At 40.4% G+C, this 21929-nt stretch overlaps 1 protein-coding gene across 4 annotated transcripts in view; it reads right to left on the bottom strand.

Annotated features, from left to right (window-relative positions):
- The window catches only part of LOC121878197 (RING finger protein nhl-1-like), a 75524-nt gene that overhangs the window by 2763 nt on the left and 50832 nt on the right, over positions 1 to 21929 (bottom strand). The window contains exons 3-11 of one of the 4 annotated variants that reach the window (XR_006091103.1): positions 9111 to 9268; positions 8563 to 8698; positions 8140 to 8282; positions 7672 to 7833; positions 6792 to 7049; positions 5032 to 5255; positions 1188 to 4103; positions 804 to 1021; positions 301 to 385 (exon numbers count right to left, since the gene is read on the bottom strand). Coding sequence is in view for 3 of the 4 variants with exons in the window: in XM_042384270.1 (XP_042240204.1) it covers positions 808 to 1021; positions 1188 to 4103; positions 5032 to 5255; positions 6792 to 7049; positions 7672 to 7833; positions 8140 to 8282; positions 8563 to 8698; positions 9111 to 9248 (4191 nt within the window). In the remaining variant the exon portion in view is untranslated. Of the gene's footprint in view, positions 1 to 300; positions 386 to 803; positions 1022 to 1187; positions 4104 to 5031; positions 5256 to 6791; positions 7050 to 7671; positions 7834 to 8139; positions 8283 to 8562; positions 8699 to 9110; positions 9269 to 18337; positions 18486 to 18629; positions 18855 to 21929 lie in introns of those variants that run through there. The other 3 variants (XM_042384270.1, XM_042384279.1, XM_042384260.1) reach the window with 3 other exon arrangements.

Raw genomic sequence — 21929 nt, 5'->3', positions numbered from 1 at the left:
ACTAGGAGGTACCAGGTTGACTGAGAGTGTGCCTTATCACCAATGGTCTAATTACTCCATCTTTTATTTAATAAATTTCAGTAGTTTCTCAAGTTTAATTAGTACTTTTTTTTTTCACCCTGGCAAAGATGATGATAATGTAAAGTAAAATAAAATCTGAAGCTTATTTAATAGGTTACTAATATTAGACAATAATTGTAATTGCATTAAATCCATCTATTGGTCATGCAAAGCGAGAAGTCAGATAATGTGTTTTGATTGTTTACGTTTAATATCATCCTGGTTGCCTCACTATCATACCTGAGCCTATGTCACTACCGATGGTATGCGGCCATACGGGGTCTTCAGGCGCACCCACCTGGGCACTAAGCGCCAGGAACCGCCACTAAGGAAGAATTACCTTTCTTAATTTTTGATAGTTGTTGTCTTGTGTGTGGACTTAACTTAGAATACGTGCTTAAAGACCTTAGTAGATGAAGCTCAGAAATATATAAAAACAACAACCCGCCAGGGCCTCATGTTTACATTATTGTTATAATAGCGCTAGAAATGTATAGATGGCAAAACCTTAATACAGAAATTAGTCTTATATTTAATAATTTAATGATAAACATGCAAGTTATTTTTTTCCCAGTTGATGTGACGTCCTATGATCACATTACCCTGGCAGGCTGCTTCTATGCGAGCCATAAATTATAATAATAATAAAAAACGACAGTAAATAGATCATTCAAGTGCTAGAAAATACTGGAACTCATGGTTAGTGTGTAGGTTCTCCCTCAAGCGTCTCCACCATATAATACCTTCTCAGAAGACCTGGACGCGGTGGTTCTCGCGGTCACAGACGAGGATGTTCCCGTTGGACATCACTGCCACACCCTCGAGGCCCTTGAACTCTCCTTCTCCAGATCCCCAGCAGCCGAAGGCCCTCAGGAAGGAGCCATCGGGGTGGAAGATCTGGATACGGTTGTTACCGCTATCAGCTACGAAGATGTAACCTTGGTCGTCCACAGCCACTCCCCTGACGGCAGCAACAAGTACAAACGCTGATCAGTTTTGTGACACGACTTATCATAAGTTATTAAGTTATTTTGAAATAATGAAGACAGATGTAATACATTTTTCCCCATAGGGATGTAGAGTATAGTAAATTAATTGATATTAGTTACAGATGGACGCTGACTCACCTTGGGAACTTGAACTGTCCTTCGTCGCTGCCCTCAGAACCGAAGGTTGTAGTAACCTTTCCATTAATATCAAATATTTGGATGCGGTGGTTGTTGGAGTCTGAGACGATGACGCGGTTGGTGGAGGAGACGGCTATGTAGTGCGGGTGCTCCAGTTGCCCGGGCTTGTTGCCCATTGACCCGAACTTGCCCACAAAGGAGCCGTCAGACTGGAAGACTTGCACGCGATGGTTCTCCTTGTCGCAGACGTAGATGAAGCCGAGGGCATCAGTTGTCACACCCCATGGATAGGAAAACCGCCCATCGCCACCGCCTTGACTTCCGAATGACCGAAGGAACATTCCGGATGGATCAAATACTTGTATCCTGTGGTTGTAGCGATCGGCAATGATGTATTGACCGATTCTGTTGACAGCCACACCAGCCAAACAATCAAATTCACCTTCTGCGCTCCCGTAGGAGCCGAATTCTTTTATGAACTTACCCTGTTGATCAAATACTTGCACGCGGTGGTTGCTCGAGTCGGCAACCACAATGCTGTTGTCGGGTCCAACAGCTATGCCTCTTGGCCATGTAAAGTTTCCTGGTTCACTACCCCTACTCCCGATCTTAATTAAGAGGCGTTGCTTCTGCAGGTACTGGCTCCTATGTAAACTTCCGAACGGAGTAGGAACCTGTGTACCTGCTGGTGGGAAAGTAGGGGTAGCGTGCACGTTTTTTGAATCGTCTTCAGATGATTCTCCCTCTTTGGCTAGACCAAGGAGATGCGAGGACCGAGAGCGGGAGATTGCTCTTCCTCCTACTGTGCTACTAGTACCAGGGCGTGAACCACTACCCATAATACCGCTGGCGCTGCTAGTATTGCTGCCCAGCCCGCTACCAGCACTGGTGCTCGTGCTACCGCTGAGACCGGTGCCCGTGCTTCTACTGGAACTGTCTCCTCCTCCTGCTGCTGCTCCACTTCTGTTGCCATATTTGTTTTTAAGGTAACGGGCCCAATTAGAGAGTTGAGTGGAAGATGAGCCGCTATTGTCACCTCCAGCATTACTACTGCTTCCTGCTGCTCCTACTGATGATGTTCCTGCAGCAGTGTTACGCGTCGTGGCGGAGGCTTCAGGTTCTACTCGGCCATAACGAGGTCGATAATTGGCGGCTGAATTGGTATCGGCGGCTGTCCCTTCATCATCTTCCAGACCTGCTGAGCTCTTGCTTCGTGCAAGTCTCTGTCGCCGTTCCTTCAGTTCTTCGAAGCGGGCCCGGCCAGTGCCGTGGGTGGTGGTGGGAGTAGATTCATCATTATCATCGGGACCTAAAACAGCCGAACTTTTGGATCGGTTGAGAAATCGGCTTTGGAAAGTAGGTTTGGAATCCTCCTCGGGCACGGCGGCCCGAGAGCGGTTCAGGTACTTGCTTGAGTAGGGATATTTGGACTCAAATTCGTCTTCCTTTTCCTTGGCCTGAGGTTTTGCACTGTCCAGGTATGATGGGCGCCGGTGACTGGTAGCTCCTGCGTCGGTGCTACTACTGTTAGAAGTAGGGGCTCCGTACCTGCTGCTGTTGTTACTGCTGCCATTACTGTTGTCACTGTTACTGCCATATCTACTTGCATAACCCGAATCAGTTCCACTGGTACTAGCAGATGGGTATGAACTTCTGTCACCCCAAGTGCTCCTAGAACTAGTACTACCGGCTACATCGCGAGCCTGGGCACTCTTCCCCAGTAAGGGCCCAATGTCCGCACGAGAGTATTCTGACGTTGGCTCCTTCTCCTCCTCCTCCTCCTCCTCTTCCTCAGACGATTCTTCACTCTCTTCGGACTCGGAATCTTCGGTGGTTTCATCATCTTCATCTTCATTCCCTGATTCCTTCGAGGTCTCTACTGAAGGAGTACCGGCTCGGCCTAAAAAACGTGACTGAAAACGAGAGTTACTTGGACCAGACGATCTAGACGAACTTTCTACTTTAGAAGTGGATGGCTTTGAGTCTGTCCTCACGAAACGGTTCTTGAGCTCTTCTGTGGAGAAAGCCGCACCCGTTGCTTTCTTTGGGGACGATGACCCATCGCCAGATTTATTGCTGTCAGTGCTGTTGGATCGAGACAAGCGGCGCTCGTAGCCTGCGGTATCAAGGGTCCGGGGGCTACGAGTGCCACTCGTGTTCTTATCCTTATCCCCTACAGATGAATTAGATGAAGAGCGGCTGAAGGGGTAAGCGCGCTGCGCCACACTAGTCACTCCAGTGTCCACACTAGTTTTGCGGGCAGGAGTAGGGCGGCTCGTTGTACCGTTGGCGCCAGAAGCGTTACTTTCTGCTCTGGAGCGACTGTATTCATTCCGCCGACTGGAATCATCTTCCCGAGTGATGGAAGATGCTGGGGAGTGATTAGCTGAGGATCTGGGAGATGTGGATGTTCGATCACTGCGGCTTTGCCGTTCATCGTCTCTGATGGAGGAGACTCTTTCACCTGCGGGTTTGGGGGTGGTAGGTGTGGAGGGTGTGGAAGTGTTTGCTGTTGGTGTTGTGGCAGTCGCTCCTGACGTTGAATCTGTATTTTTGTTTTGTTTCTTGATCTTATCTATCTCGTCTTCATTGCTAGTTTGACGCGAAGTCTTGCGCTGGATGGGGGTCGCGGGAGGCTTGGGTAATGTGGGTTGTGCAGGCTTGGGTGGCTCTTCCTTCTTTTTAGTCTTATTTTGATCACGCTCCTGGAATCGTTTCATGACGCGGGGTGAGTCGTAGAGTCTGACGATCCCGGACAGCGGGCCGCGCGAGACGTCCTCTGTGTCGAATACTCGTTGACGTTTTGGTCCGTCCTCTTCGGCGAAGCGAACCGAACGCTCCTCGTCTTCTTCTTTGCGCATGAACCGTGACCGGAACCGCCGCCTCCCAGAGTCAGCCGAGGAATCTTCGTCGTGCCTGTGAGGACAACAGGTGAGCTTGGCAGGGGTGGAAGGCCACGACTAGAGGGAAAGAAATTAAAATGGTCCAACAAGTGGGAAGGACGCGCAGGAATTAAAAGAATGTCAACAACATGACAGTGACGGTTATACTATTACAAAGTTATTCTGTTAAGTCACTCTATCTGGACGCTCCACATGATTAATAAGCATAACATCGTATATTAACTGAAAAGCTGACGTTTTCGTGTACTACAAGTGAATGCTGACAAGCTTCTCTCTAGGTACAATAAGAAGGATTGAGTTATTGCAGCATTAGCAGTGATAATTAGCATTTGCTTTACCTTAGAACTTAATACATGTACTTTAGATTTGGTTTTAATGAACTGATATAAATGAGCTGAGGAGGACAGAGGAGGTGGGGTCTGATGGTGAGGGCCTGAGAGGATAGATCCAAGTGCAGGAATGAGGCATTAATGTGTTATTTATCATATGTTAATGTGTTAGTAAGACCGATGTTGTCCAGCTGGCTGTTAGAGTAAGTCTTGTGTTTGTTGGTCCTTAAGGTTATGGCCGGGGAACGGAAGCTACACTTCATCACAGGCTACAGACAGACACTAAACAGCATAAAATGCTACATCTCAAATTTTTTTTAGACGTTCTACTTTAAAAGACCAAATTTCAGTCACTATATAAAATGTGTCATTATTTACATAGCTATAGTCCGTCTCACATTCTCTAGGTCTCGCCACCAAAGGTAAAGTCAATCCGGAATTTTCAACGCTGTGGATTGCCAAGAAAGGTTTGCCCCTTGGCCCCGCCCATTATATATTGATCGCTCAGCCAGTTATAGCGTTGTAAAGTGATGACAAAACCTTTGGGGGCGGAGCCAAGGGTTCTTTGATAGGTTAGTTGAGGGTGTTGTGAGAACGTGAGACCGACTATACCTCTCGGTGTTCCTCTCCCCGAAGCGTCTGCGCATGAGTGGTGAGGTCCTGCCTGAGGTGTAACCGTAGCCGTCTTCCTGGTCCCTAAACTGAGCCGCCAGCCTGTGGTCGCTCTTGCTCTTCATTAGCCCAGAGCCCATGGATGGGCCGGATGAGTAGCCGTCGCTCATCTTGTTAGGTGTACTGAAGGTCAGGTCGCCCAGGGTACTCAGGGATGTCGTCAGCTGCTCACAGAATATTTTACATTATTATGAGAAACATTGATCAATAACTTATGAATAAAGGGATTAATAAAAACAAAAAGAAATGCTTAGAAAAGTAGAAACAAAATATATAAATCATATTGAAAGAAAAGACATTCTTATTTGTAACGAACAAAAGTTCCTTTGCACTCCTGTTCGAAATTGTGGAAAGTGAAAGAGGGTCCCATAGGCCTGGCTGCCCATTAAAGGCATTACGGATACAGAACACTGAATGCTAAGTCTCAGTTCAAATGGAAGCAATGCACTCGACTCCCTTCACTGTTCCAACCATAAGTGAGGTTCTCATTCAAAAGTTGGGTGGATTACGAGTGCCTTGTACATAACTAGTGACCCTTAGGATAGAAGCCGAGCTCCGTATCCACTCGGCCTCCACCCCTTCAAAACTGTGCCCAAGTAAAATTTAATCCTATAGCGCCGTCTTCGTGTAGACAAGTAGTGGAACAAGCTTAGTAACTTTGTAGTAAGTGCTGGAACGCTGGACAGCTTTAAAATGGGCTAGATAGATTCATGGATGATAGAGAGTGGTAGTAACTCTTGACAGGAGCTGCCATGCACAGGCCAACCGGCCTATTGCAGACTCCTTATTTTCTTATGTTCTTATGTTCTTAACTCATTTCAGTATTTTGGAGCCTCATGCATGTAAAGGTATTTTTGTTCGTGACTGTGTACAACCTCAGAAAACAAACGCACATCGTTTCAGGGAGTTTGTCTCACCCAGAAGATGTCAGTTGTGAGTACAAAAACATTTCGTAGAGATATTAGAAACATTCCACTATGGGTTGATTTAACTTTGTACACATATACTGAAAGTGATAAAGAGTCGTAGGTCGTTTTGATATAAGCTGATGAAGCAAGCACACATATATATATATATATATATATATATATATATATATATATATATATATATATATATATATATATATATATAATATATATATATATATATATATATATATATATATATATATATATATATATATATATATATATATATATATATATATATATATATATATATATATATATATATATATATATATATATATATATATATATATATATATATATATATATATATATAAATTAAAACCACACAGGAAAAAACCTTAGCGTATTCACACCTCAGTTGCCTCTGAAGATGTCTTGAATAAAGACAGCTAAGGACTCATTATTTCCCTTTTCCTGTGATTTTATCAATATATATATATATATATAAATATAAATATATATATATATATATATATATATATATATATATATATATATATATATATATATATATATATATATATATATATATATATATATATATATATATATATATATATATATATTGTAAATTACCTGAACCACAGGCGCACGTAATACATAAAACACTAAGACCTTCATTAATACTATCAATGTTTGAAATGTAGAGTTTTTTCAGTCGTTCAAGGTGTGCTACTTTCTATACAAGTTCTATCTCTTCCCAGACGCCTCTTTGGCATTACTAACCTTATTCAGGTCGTCAGGAGGATTAAATCTGGCCCTTCTGCTGTAGTCACCCGCTTCGTAATCAAAACTTCGAATGAATTCCATGGTTTTAAGGAAAATGTCCTTAGCGTCCATGAGCTCAGCGTCGTCCCAGGGCGTCTGGTCATCCATGTGTTTTTCTGCCAGCTCAATGTTGGCCCCGATGTTGGAGACCTCCTGATCCAGACTCTCCTTGAGCATCGTCAAGTTTCTGAACTCGTTGCCGTAGTAGTTCTCCACCTGGATTAAGGGAGCGTCTTTTAATGTGTGTACACTGCATACTAGACACTACTACTACTTCTACTACTATAACTACTTTGCTGTCACTCGGAATCGAGTATGACGATCATCCAGCTATGATAAAATAATATGAGTTATTAAAGATGTCACCTTCGTTGGTTGAGCTCTGAGGTGACTAGAGAGGCACACACACACATATCGGTCTTTTTCAAAATTCTGGAATGTCGTGTTGAAGAATATATTCTACTCTTAGCTTTGATGTTGCCATCAACAGGAAACTGATGTTAACAGTCTTTTCTACCATGATGATTCTGATACTGATAACTGCTTATTAACTAAGCTGATGGGTTTCCAAACATGTTAGGGAATATTTTCGGCGTACCAGACGAACCATAAGGTGTTGGGGCGACACACTATAATACTTAAAGCTGAACGTATAATTGCAATTCGGGAATGGGACACGATAATCAGTGATCTCGCTAATTCGTAACTTAAATTAACTGTCCGTAGACAAGTTATACACTAACTAAAAATGCAAATTACTACAACTCAATACCTTAGATATTATATTCTATAAAATACTATTATGATACGTGACGAAGTTAATTAAAAAAAATCGTACCTCTGCCTTCAGAAAAGAACAGCGGTCTCGAACGGACTTCTGCAGACGTTTGGAGATGTTTTCAATTTCATCGCTCACGCTGGTGGTGTTCTGCTTGAGGGAGGTGATGTTGCGCTCCACAGTGGACAGTTGGTCGTTGAGGCGGTGGGATGCACGCTTAACCTGCACCAACAAATATCTCCTTTAATTCAGCTTAAAATTAAATGTATTCACAAGGTTAGTGTTTGTTGAATACTGCCTCATTATTTTTTAGGATATTTACAGACTACAGATACCTGGTAATCATAATGGAATATGGAATTTTACTTTGTGAAATCTATTCAATATTATTTAAATTTTATGGCCAACAAGTTATGGGATGACAGTTGTTTTATATGTGAGAACCAAAGAGAAGAGTAGTACTGTATTGCTCTTTTACTGCCTAAGACAGACAAGCGTCCACCTGGCGACTTTCACACTGAGTCTCACCTGATTGTTGATGCGGCCGATCTCACGTTTGAGAATGTCTAAGTGCGCTGCCTTACAATCCTCACAAATCTTCTTTTCACAATGAGAACATACAGATAAGTAGTTCTTTTCGTTACACACGTTACATCTTTCCATATATTGTCCTGAAATTGGACGTGTTGTGTCAGTACAGATAGAGAGAAAAATATCTATTTTTTTATCGATCACTGATAAAGGAAAAGCGTGTGAACTTGTTTGAGTACTTGTGTACATGAAATCCAAATTTATACCGTAACTATCCACCACTGATAATATACTCCTTTCTTGTCTTGTGGAATTATTACTTATATATTTAATAATTATGAAGTTAGATTTGTTATGTTTACGAGTAGAAATGAACGGAGACCCAAGTGAAGTACTAATGGGTAATGGTGGTGTTCTGACCTGTGTGTGGGTCTGGCGTTTCTCCAGTGATCTCTATGTGAGCCTCGAGGAACCTCTGCAGTGTTACGTTGGAGGGAAACCCCTGGACCCCATTGTAGGGGATCCGGTGCTCCGCGCGACACTCTGGGCATTTGACCTGCATGACGAAGATAAATATGTTCCATTATGCTAGGTACCAACTTTTCTAATACTATAGTATATATGGGCATCGCTGTTTCATAAACAACGAAGGATTACTCTTGCTTGATGCTTTAGATGGTCTGATTTATGGTGGAAGAAAGGGATAGTATAAACATGAAAAGGAAATCTTCGAGGTCCAGAGGTCCGGAGCTAATATGGACGAATCTTGTGACTATGATTGACCACTAATATGGATAATATTGGACGTATTTGGCACTGTGGAGACTATATCGTTATTGACAAACGAAGACAACCTTCGCATTATATTGCTTACTTTAAGTAAATCATATTACACAAGAACAAAGAATATGCCTCGCCCTAACCACATACTGTGAACATAGTGCTGACTGAGGGCGTGTTGTGCTCACCTGTCGACGAACGTAGTCGACGAGGCCCTCCATGCAGGGCTCCATACACACCGAGTGCTGGCATGGCAGCAGCTTTGGGTTGCGGAACCTGTCCAGACAGATGCAGCAGGTAAGGAGCTGCTCCAGTTGTTGTGCCATCTTGCCTCAGGCCGGCTTTTCTGTAAAAAAAAAAAAATAGAATTTACTTTCACCATCGCATTGGCAATGACACGAATTAGGGGTATAACTTATTTTTTCAAGTCACTTTATGAAAGATTGAGATCAGGGCTGTGATGAAAAACATCCTATAGCTAAGGTTTTGGTGACATTTTGAGTGACAAACAACATCCAACAGCACGTCTATAATGGAGTTGTATAGTGGTGGACAAAAGTTCGCTCCCCGCTGTGAAAATGAATCACGGGAATGAATCTACGAACTGACTTACCCTGACTGTTTCATCTCGTTTGGGGTCGATGCTATTTCATTTTGGGCGGGGGAGAACCTTTTGACCCCGACTGTGCGTATGTACGTCTGTTTTAAGTTAACGCATAACACTGAATTAAAATATTAACTTCAAGGTCATTATGAGAAATAAACTAATGATAACTTTGCGTGAATAACAACTTTAACATCTTTATTCTGTATATTACACAGTACAAATAAGTGCAGTAGTACAGTACACTCCTAAGAACTTATTCCATGATGAGTCACGACACACGCAGTACACCAGAGGGATGTGTACTGTATATTTTAATATCTAATTGTTCATGACCTTTTAGTAGTAACTCATTTGTTAACGAGCTGTAATTCCCTATAATCACATTACGCTTCATATTGCCAACCAGAACTTAAAAGCGAGATAATTCGCAAAATTTTATGATAATTATTGTTTATATGAATTTAGGTACTGAGGTTAATATGTATATGTACAGTACTACATACAGTACTCCCAGGAGGTCCTTTACACTTATACCTACCGAAACTCAGAAAAGGCAAATCATCCTATTTTAATTAAAGTAACATTCAGTATTTGTAATACATAATAGAGAAGGCACTTATAGCCAGTCTTTTATTTCAATTACAATTTTGACGATGCTATAAATGTCAAAAGTGATTACAACATTTTAGGTCACATAAAGCTTAGACAAAAATATAAATATAAAATAACTAATCATATCCCACATGATTTTTACCCAATGATTATCAGCATGTGTGTATAATAATAATTATAATAATAATAATAATTATAATAATACTAATACTAATAATAATAATAAACGGTTTATTAATGGAGTTGCAGCCGGTGGCTGAAAATATACAGACTTACATTTGATTTAGACATAATGATATAATATGCATTGAATACATTTACAGGGCTGTACAGTACATAAATCAGGAGTTGTTTATTATTTTAACAATATATGGGATGGTGCTGTTCTTATATCTATCGGTGCGGGCTCTTATGGGCTGAATTTTGTTGTAGTGGCGGACTGCGCGAGGTGGGAGTGTGTGTGTGTGTAACAGCAGGAAGGCTTGTTGAGTGTAAACAACGTAAATGGAATTCCCGTGAAGCGGATAAAGAGTTGGGAAAGAGTGCGTGGGTGAAGCAGCTGTTGAGGTAAGACATGGATTAGTTTAATGGTATGAACATGACAGCAGAAGTAACGAGATTGGCTACAAGAATGTGTTGTTGTTTTTTCGAGGTTGTCAGTTCTTCAAAAACTAATTCCTTTAAGAACGTACTCTGGGTAGGTTCATACACAAGGCAAAACTATAAAATATTAAGGAAAGTAATTGTTCCTAAGTATGTGTGTAATGAGGTGTGACAAGAGGCAAAGTATAAGTTAAGGTCAGGTTACGTATGGACCATTATGCATAGTAAGGAGAGGTGAATATTATATTAGCAAAATTCTCCCCAAAATATTTAAATTCAGAGGAAAAGCTAATTTAATGCATCCGTTTAACATTAAGTTGTTCAAAACTTTAATATTCTTTTGGATTTGTACAGCGGGTCAACAGCCATGCCTATTTTCAGACATCCGAGACGCATTATTCGCGCAATTGGGACGAACAATTGGCTTATTCCATAATAATACCAGAGAGAAGTCAGCAGGTCTTTGCGGCATTAGTGTAATAACTTGAACTATTTCAATTTGACTTAATGATAACATTTGACAGTCAGCTGTGACCTTTACGTTGACCGAGATGGAACCCAAATTCTACCCAAGGATGTCACTCAACCGTGTGTAAACTTTTACTGACGACAGATGACCATAATAATAAAATACCATGAAGTAATAAAACACCTAAGTATATACGTATATATTTGAGAAATAGACAGACCGAACCAATTGCAAGAACTTCCGCCTTCCAGTGTTGCTAATAATAACTATCTCCCGGGGATGATCAGGTTGTCATTACTCGTAGACACGATAGATCAATAATCTATTGAGAAATTCAATTTTTTTTAAATAACTCTTATATGAAATATATGTTACTAGAATGACAGCAGCGTGGGAAGTTACCTGAGGACACGCAAAAGTTAGGGTGAGGGTAAACCTGTCCCCCCCCCCACACACACATCACCTTATATCGTCATCCTCTGAGGTGAGCCACACGTTTGACGTCATCCTACACCACCACAAGCCGCCAACAAAATTCCCACGCCTACCCAAACTCAAGTGGGATTACAAAATATTAATAAATGGTGTTAGAATTTCTTGGTGAGGGAATCCAGGGAATTTGTGGAGGATAAAGCATGGCTGTGGTAGAAGTGCAGGAAGGGAGAAGAGTGAGAGAGAAAGAGAGAGTGGGTCAGTGCCAAGAATACCCACGCGGCTGCCACTCAGGTGCCAAGCCGGCCGGCACCGCGTCCCGCCTCATACACGTGACTCTGGCCTCATGGCTCAGCACACACCTACGCTGAGAAATTACGCGTACAATTATCTCAGATTATTGATTAAGTCACATACATTTTTTTTAGTTTAAATTACCCAGCGGAGTTACCTCACGCATATCAATACAACTCACTGCTTTTACTTTACGATGTTTTCCCGAAGACACACAAGAACCTAAAGAAAATAATCCTCGCCAGATCAGAATAAAAACATCACAATTCTGGTAAATGTATCAGAAAGGATTGTTCTTGGTGGCCGTGTTAGTTCGCAGTAGCCCAGGTCGAAGTCAGGTATCTAGCCACTCAACGGAGGACACACTCAAATATGCCACCGGCCAAGTATTTCAATAGTGGGCAAACCTAAGACACCTAACCTATCTTGACTGAGTTAAGTATAGTTCAGTTTAAATTGGAATAGTTACCTTTAATGGGTATGAATGGATCTCAAATACTTAATGGTTGTGAGAGTTAGGGCGACGTGTTGGTGGTGTGTTGGTGGTCTGGTGGTAGTGGGTGGTAGTGGAAGAGATGGTGGTTGTGTGGTAGTAGTGGAAGAGATGGTGGTTGTGTAGTGGTGGAAGAAGAGATGGTGGTAGATGCGTATTAAGAACAACACACCTCCTCCACCAGTCTGAACTTTGATTATAATTATGCATCACAGTTTTATAAATAATCAGTTAAAAAAATATGACACTGCCAGACATGAGATGAAACTATTTATTTAAACTATATAAACCCACTTCTTTCCAAATCTATGTCAATAGGATTAAGACCAGTCTAATATGCTGTGAAAAACATTCTGTTGCTGGAATTTCCCCTCAATAATAATAATATTTGTTGCAGATTTGGGCAAGGAAAGCACACCGTACTACTGTTGTCCCCCCTCCCTTTCAGCACCGCAGCATTAGCAAATTAATCATAAATTTATAACTGTAATTTCATAAGCAAGATTTAAAAAATCGATTTGTTTCGAATAATTTAGATATTTAATTTTACCATTACCATAATCCATGCAAAATAATTTATTTCATTAGAAATAAACCTCGATTAAGTTATAATGTACATATGGTTGCAGATTCTCTGACAAAAACCTTATCCATATTTCCCATTGGTGTCATAAATGAAGGATAAAGACAAACGAAAAATGACTATTACTTATCTAACCTTTTTGTTGTTTCACAGTTTCGTAGACTACTTGATAGTACTGTAATGTCATTAACAGTGTCATTTGCTTACCCTAGCATATTTTTTTCACGACACGCCACTGTTTACCATAGTAACTATTTTACGTATATCAATAAAGACAGGTCGCCACTGGCCCCACCAAGAGAGAATGACCTTCACCAGGCACCGCCCACACAGGCTAAAGGACTACTTCCCCTACCGCTACGTCACAAACCTGGAGCTGCGTCTGATATGTGTATTTCCTTATATTTTTTTTGTTTGTTAAATTGCCAGGGATGAGTTTTGTTCTTTACACAGGAAATAACTTTTATACAAATTGACTAACTACGTTTTTTTACAATGAAAAATGTTATGAGTAATGTTGTTGTGTGTAACAGATTTTGATTGGTGATTGAAACAAAACGACCAGTGGCAGCATAAGAGATCACCAACTAAAGTGAACTACTACATAAATTTGTCCTATTGCGCTTAATTGTCTTGTTTTCTAGTGATTCCAACCTTCCAAATAACGGCTATATTTTCCTCTAACCCATTATGTTTGACCATTTTCTATCACACACACAAACACACCTAAAATTGTCGTAAATGATAAGTGTACAAAATCTCATCAATTTATGCAAATCTCTTAAGTTCATACGCTATTAGATCAAGTTATAGTGAGGCGGGAATTTACCCTAAGACCGTCAATAACACCACAGCAATCACCAGCATCCCTATCACCAGAATCGTCATTACAATCTACCACAACCATCCATCACCACCAACACTCACCAGCACTATCACCCACAGGCGCCACCCACGACTATCCCAAGTTGGGGGCCCCAACAGTGAGGCTCCCAGTAGGTGTGAGTTGGTGCGAGAGACTGTATGGCACGAGGGACAAGAAGTGCCTCAGATAATTAGTGTAACAGGTATATATCCCCGTATCCTGGGCTACACGGTTCCTGCTAACATTTCTTAAGTCGCTGCACCAGGGCGTATAAGTCTTTATCACAATAAAAGATATAGACAATAAAAAGCTTTGCAACAATGAAATGGCAGGTTATTTAGATTAATGACTGTTTATCCTACGGAAATAAACTAGACAACTCCGATTTGCCTGGGTTCTGTTCATTGCCCCTCTAAATCTTTAGTGTCACAAACATGTCACCTTGTTTTTTGTGTCTATATCTCTGACACACGACTCATATTAGCTTTAGGCACACCATAATCTCTTGTCGTTAGAGGTTATGAGCTCTGCTGCATAACGTCAACGCGATTATATCAATATCTTTCAGCGGGCTTCAGTTGATAAAAATTTGTTGAACTTTGGGTGTAAAATTCTATCCATCTCCTAAACGAATAAAGAATCTTTGTGGTAAATTATTAAAACTCTATTGAGATGATACCAATTTCATGACCTACTTATGCTAGAGCCAGAGTTAACCAGGTCAAGACGTTGAATTTCTAAATAACAGAAACATTTTAGTGGACAATGGGTGTAAGTGAGAACACAAATACAACGGGAGCCTACTGTGCGGACTGTGGTGTCCTGAGCACTTGTAGGGACAGTTGTTGGGTTCACAAAAGTATGCTCGACAGGTATGATTAAATGTTCATGAAATATAATACCAACACAAGGCTTTTGCATTGCAGATTGCAACTATTACTAGTTATTAATATATTAATTTATTAATATTCCATCTCAGAAGACTATAGACCTGCCCCCTTGTCCTCCCAGGCAGTATATTTCTTGTACGCACTCATCTTTCTCCGTCTAACTACGATGTATTTGTGGACGAGGCGTAGATAGAAGAAAGAAGGGATAAACGAACAAAGGACACACATGGCCTCGAAGCCAAGAGTTCTTCTACCGTATGAGTCAGAAAGGTGAACGCTCCCTAAAAGACGTTCACGTGATCTTAATAAACATTTCATTTGTTTACCATGCAGTTGACGGGATAGCTTAGTGTTATGTATAAGGGCTACTATGAAGAAACGTAACGGAGTTTGATTATTGGCATAATTAAACCTATGGCAAGATAACCACTTGTATCTCCGCATGGTCTTCCTCAGAATAAGTTACGGAAATACCTTGACACATGTCGTTTTTGGTACAGTGTCTTGGTCTGCTTATAGGTTTACTTAACTCATTTCATGTTGTCATATATAGAACTGTATTAAAATATATGACAGGATAAAAAGAACTTGCGTATCTAAGTAAAACATTCGTAAGTTCTTTGGTGAAAAAACTCCAATAAATTGAAACACCACCAGTAGCCTCTTCCTGTCTCCTAATCGATCTATCAATATTTCAGAGTTACTGAATTGTTGAAAACTTGGCACGATAGGCACAAATTATAAAGAAGGTCTATTTTTCATACTACTAATAAAGGATACAATTTTCAGACTGTTACTTTCACACACACACACACACACACACACACACACACACACACACACACACACACACACATTATTGCGTGTATTGCATCAGAAAATTCTAGCGTTTTGGAGGACTCGTTAAGACTCCCACAGAGTTCGTGTCATACTCATACTGTATTTACCATTTTCTGCACAGCATCACACGGGTAACATTAGCTTATGAAACCCTTTTGTTTGTTGTGGCTTTTGGAATTTATTTTCTTACTGAATTAACTTTAGATTTCGTTTAGGTTTTCCGACCACTTTGAACCACTCTTGTTTATAATGTTATTTACTGTGTTTCACCAACTAACTGCATGGTTATTAATTACATAATTACATCAACAATTAAAAATTATGAAAGATAGAACCGTCTGTGCTTCACATTTGTAAATGCGAACCATGTATGAATTGTATAAATGTTGAATATATTTAATAGTAAAGAATCATACAAAACTTCATTACCACGTGTGATGGTAAATTGGTTGTTGCACTGAGCTAGCAACCCGTTAGTCTTGTTCAATATTCCATTGCGGATCTGTTTGTGTATCTTTCTGGCCTTCAATAATCAAGGTGTGTACTCTAAGTAACTCCACTTAACAATATCTATACAAGATAATTCTTTATATCAATGTAGAGACATTGCAAAATAATTGAAGAGGAATTAAAAATTTTGCACAATGGTACCAATCACCCGGGTATATATACCTGTAGGGTGATTCAGCAAAGAGTACATTAAATTGGAAGATGAAATCCTTGGATAATTCTAAACCGCAATGTCATTATGGTAAAATGCCAGATTCTGCATAATTTCCATGTTACAATACATTTAAGATGTTGTATTAATGAGAGTGAATTTGAAGTGAAACCCCCGTAAGTTTTTGTAATCATTTATTTACAGATCTCTACAGTGTGACTCTCTTTGTTACAACCTAAAGGAAATGTTCAAAGTTGCCCCCTTCTGCCTCAATGCAGGCCTGTACACGTCGTACCATTGATTGTCTGACGCGTCCAGAATGCCTGTACTATGTTTAATTTGCTTGCAACTGTCACGAACACGTGGTCATATGCAGAATCTGACATTTTACCATAGAGACATTGTGGTTTATAATTGTCAAAGGATTTCATCTTCCAATTTACTGTATTCATGTGTGCTCCCATGACTCCATCAGTGAGTATTACCCCAAGTCGCACTCTTATGAAGGAATTTATATAATGATATAACATGTAGTGAAATGCAAGTCTATATGCCCTATGGAACCAATTGCAAATGTAAAAGTCCAGATTGTTTATTAGTATCTGATGGTGAATCAGAGATGAAATCAACGACTGTTAAGGCTAGGGGGCCACCTTCACGGTTTACACGGCCAAGTAAACATCCTTGTTCAACTATCTGTATAGTTTTCCTCTAACGTGAATTCTCTTGTCATTCTGTTTTCATATTACAGGAGTAGCTGTACTTGGTGACATTTAGTGCAAACTGTGATCATTGTACATCGCCCCCTCCCCCACTTCGTTCTCCACGTGCCGCGCGAAGCTCCTGCAGAAGGGGTGTACTCAGGGGTTTGTTTATTTGTCTGTTGTCTTTCTTGCTTGCTTGTTCGGGTAATAAATATCTCAGGCACTTTTTGAGCTCAGAAGCCGAAATTTGAATAATAATAATAACCAAGGGATTTGACAGTTTCCAAATTGTTGTTCGGTTTTATTCATGTTTTGTTCATGGGAAGACATGGGGGGAGTACTTTGTTATTACCACAACTTGTTCGGTTCTTGGACATTGATCTTTTTTTATAATTACGCAACCAAAATCATTCACACTTGTGCTGGATGTGTGAGAAATGATGGATCCACATAACGCGAATATTGTTGACACACACTTCAGGGACGTTACCCCAGGCTTGAGCAAATTAATTCAAGGTTGAGCCGACATTACCGCTAACACTAAGCTGGACGGTTGCTTGTGTTTTCGGTTAATATATGCGGAGGTGTACTTCACCAAAGACTCTTTACTAAATATTTATAAGAGATGATCTACCAAGAATTATTTGACATCATTTAGCATGTTCATGGCCACCTTCTAAAGGTCTTCATTTCCCATTTGTTAGAGTATACAATAAATTTGTTGGATTCTTAGGTGAAATGGAAGACGCTGGTAGAGAAAAAGTTACAGAGTTCTAAAGATATATTCAGACGAAATACTCTAGTTATCTCTATATTTACATGTTTTGTGTGTGTGCGTGTTTGTGTGTGTGTGTGTGTGTGTGTGTGTGTGTGTGTGTGTGTGTGTGTGTGTGTGTGTGGCAAGAATGAGAGATGAGAGGTGGGAAGGGGACTTCCGAGCGTCTATTCAACGGCCTTTGTCGGTGTTGGCCTGGGACCACCTTGACCCCAGAATTGGTCTAACCCGGGAGTGTAACGCTAAGTCTACTGTATAGTGTAGTGTGGCTGGCAGCTGTGAGGAGCCTCTATGTCTTGTCTTGGCTCTACCACAACGAGGAAAACGTAAACAAAATATAATAACATCAATCTCCCTAACCCCAACCTACGAAATTTTACAGTTGTATGTAGTGCTAATACCTATCCACATTTCGTCCTTACACAAACCCGAGATCCCCTTAAAATTTTGTTTCTCTATATAGAATCATGACAGTAATTACTTCATTCTTACACATTCCCAGAAAGCAAAATATAAATAAAACGATTTAATTTGTTAGGAACAAAGGCGGCGACTTTGCAAGAGAGGTTAAGGCATTGTGAGGGTACCTTGAGTGGTCCTCCTGTCTTCTGCCTGAGTGTGTATGTGCTCGTCCTTGTGTTAATGGTTCTTGCAGGGCGGGCGAAGCTCCCGCGGTGGTGGTTAGTGGCAGAGTGGCCGGGGGGGTGGGCCGGCAGTCAGGCGTAGGGGAGGCGCGAGGGGCGCGGCACTACTTCCTGCGGCGGAAAGGGTTTTCCCCAAGGTCTATTCTGGACGGAGGAGGGGAGACAGAGAGAGAGAGGGGGCGCAAATGCGATGGCAGCTGGGAGAAGTTTCAACCCGCCACCGCTTGTCACTAACCTTTTTTGTTAACGGAACAGATGCCAACTGGCTTTTGTATTATGCTATCTGCACTGTCTTCGTGATGGCTTTCTGGCAGCCATCATAACACAGCCCCTCACGATAGCCACAGGGCACAGTAACCGTCACTATCACTTCACAACTCTCAGTGTCTGGACAGTATCTAGTCTCTGGAGGAGGAGGGTTGGTGTGCTCCGCCAGCCGTCTCGGGTCGTTCTACTGGTGTCGGCGGCGCCCAAGTAGCAGCAGGGGCGAGAAGAGGTGTAGAGGGCCACACTTTGTGGGGTTAGTGGGTTGCTGAGGGTATATTTAGTCGCCCCCCCCCTCCCCCTCCTGGGCCGTGTGTTCCTCTCCACCACTATACCCCTCCCTGAGCTCACGTCTGTCCCCACACCCCCACATAATATCGGTAAATACACACACACTCGCGCGCGCACACCCACTTTACTAAGCCAATATGTTAAGTAATTACGTCTTGTTGAACGTTATTTTTTACTTCAGATTATAAGTTGATATTCAACCACACTTTTTAAATCGCAATTGTTTTGTAGTAATTAATTGTGTTTGTTTATTTATTTTACAGGTCATTTGGTCTCTGTTGAAACCCCATAACTGTAGAAACACGGTAATATACTGTAAAATGTAAACAACGAAATGATATCTGTCCCATGGTAGACCATAAACAAATATATTATTGACAGAAAAATGGATAATTATTTATGAGACATTTCAAACGTCATATAAAAATGCTGTTAACAATTATTAAGTTATTGTTGTCAATAATTAATATTGTACCACGAGTTTGTGGGAACCGGAGTAGATGCATTACGCACCATTCCACGTTATATACAAGAATGTACACAGGTGAGAAAAAAAATTTGCTTTATAATTTCTAATTTATCAAAATTAAGGCAAATTGGTCTAACGAACTTTATGTCGGCGTGTAGGAATATTCTTTTTCAAATGTTTCCAAGCACGTACATTGATGACCATTTTCTTTTTCATGCATTGACCAAGAGGCGTTAGTTTGCATATTTCTATACTTGCCTAACCTATCACTCGGTAGTGAGGATGGGTAGAGTGTGACACAGTATAAGAAACGGCTGGTAATGTGACTCTCGCGATAATGACATTAACAAAATCCTTTATATTGTGAAATGCAATTCATGTTTCCATAAATTTATTTCAGAAATAAAGGAAATCGATTCAACATTGATCATGTTTAAAGTGTCATTTGTCTCCTCTGGGTTATCATAGAGTAGGTTAGATCGTTTATCAGGTGTCAGTGAATATCGTCAGTGTGTGTAGGTACTGGGAGTCTTTTAACAAACTTCTGCTTCCAACAGTAGGTTGTTGACCACTTGACCCCTTTATCAAAGATCCTTAGAATATTCATAATTTTCTGATGTATTCGTCTGGTCTGGTCTTAAGTGGCCTAAATACGTCAGTCATCCTTTCGGTGTCAGCCAGCAAGACTCAAGAGACCTCACCAACACCCAAGATAATAATAAGTTTGGCAGTAGTTTAGGGAATTCTGATACTCAGTCGAATAAGGAAGCTGATGTGTAACTCAGTGAAAGTTATGGTTCCCATCGTTCTTATTTCAACGTTTTGTATATACCTGTAACGCCCTGAAGAAGAATATAAGAACCTTAAAAACACATTGAAACTAATATAGTATATTCACAACTTCTGTTAACATGAAAGCGGCTGTAGATGTGAGTGAAAATATTAGTCTTCTCTAAAAGCAGATAAGAAAAGGAGGAGAATTAGTGAAAATAAGAAGATAAAAGTCTGCAGTTTTAACTAGTTGTACACCACAAAGTACCAGGAGATCTTTACTGCCTTGACATAGGTGATACATGTCTGTTGTGCTATGACCACCTGTCCAGGCACCTTAAGTGATTTTGGAGCACCTGGAGCGCCTCACCTGGCTGGCATAGGAAATGTAGGTTAGTAGTACAACACTCACAACAACAGGACACGACAGGAGGAAGGGGCCGTGGGTGTCTTGTTTCTTTCGTTTTAAACACTCACATTCTCGTTCCTTGATAAACTATTTTACATTATTATCCAAACATCTCTAGGCACAGCAGCTGTGCATGGTCATTTTTTTTTATTAAGAATATTAGTAATGGTTGGGTCACTGCCTTATAACCGGAACATTGTGAACACCTACTGTCCCCTAGGGACTTGATCTCACTCTCCTCTACTGTATATATTAGCCTTGTCAAGTATTTCTCCTTAGTCTGTACTCACCCCTGAAGATGTGAATTACACGAAAGCGCTTGGGAACTTCGTGTTTTCTTGTTTCCTTGTGGTTATCAGCATATACTTTTATCACGCGCACCTACAGTGATTTACTTGCATATATATATATATATATATATATATATATATATATATATATATATATATATATATATATATATATATATATATATATATATATATATATATATATATATATATAAAACTATTATAATGTTGTCTTAAGGTATATGTTGCTTATTGTATGTACCAAACATCCTAAAACTTTACGAAATATTTTGTTTTTTACTTCACCCTATATAATTCTAAAGTGTGTACACGACTTAATATCGACACAAATAAACACACACCAGAGGGCATATCAGTGTGTGTGTGTTACTCATCATGTTTCTCGCCCGGAATCTTAAGGACTGCAAGTGTGTGACCTAGCAGGGCAGGCGGGTGTTGATTGCCCCGGAGTTCTATCTGCATTTCTTTCTGGCTGACTCGTCCAAGGTACAACTCACACCCACACCTCAGGCTAGAGGTGGCGAGATGGCACTGATAATACTTAAAGCAATACCAGAAGGTTACAGTTATGGACTAGATTTCGTCAGCCACACTCGGGCGTTATATATACTGTATAGTGTTCAAGAGTAGTTATCATTTCAAGTTGCAGAATAAATATATACATTCATGATGAAGAGTGATTTACTGTATGCTGTAATAAATTGATTATATTATCTATATATTACTTTTGTATAACAGTTCGTCGCTGAACATAAACCAATTATGTCAGACTGCTGAAGCCTACTTTTGATAACCACATTACATCAATAAAATCAGTAACTTTATTTACAGAGATCTATATACTGTAATAAATAATGTTACCTGCCTATAAGTTATTTGTTATATATAATGAGGAAGATTGAAACGAATATTGGAAACATGAGATGGACAGTTTTGTGTAAGACTTAGGGAATATGTCACAACTTGTCATGACATAATAGTACAAATCTGTCTGATCAAGTATTTAACTCCCTCAGAGAT

The sequence above is a fragment of the Homarus americanus genome, unplaced genomic scaffold (assembly GCF_018991925.1).
Source record: "Homarus americanus isolate GMGI-L3 unplaced genomic scaffold, GMGI_Hamer_2.0 scaffold33468, whole genome shotgun sequence".
Classification (NCBI taxonomy): Eukaryota; Metazoa; Arthropoda; class Malacostraca; order Decapoda; family Nephropidae; genus Homarus; species Homarus americanus.
The sequence above is the reverse complement of the archived record's forward strand: the minus strand, read 5'-3'. Positions and strand labels throughout refer to the sequence as shown.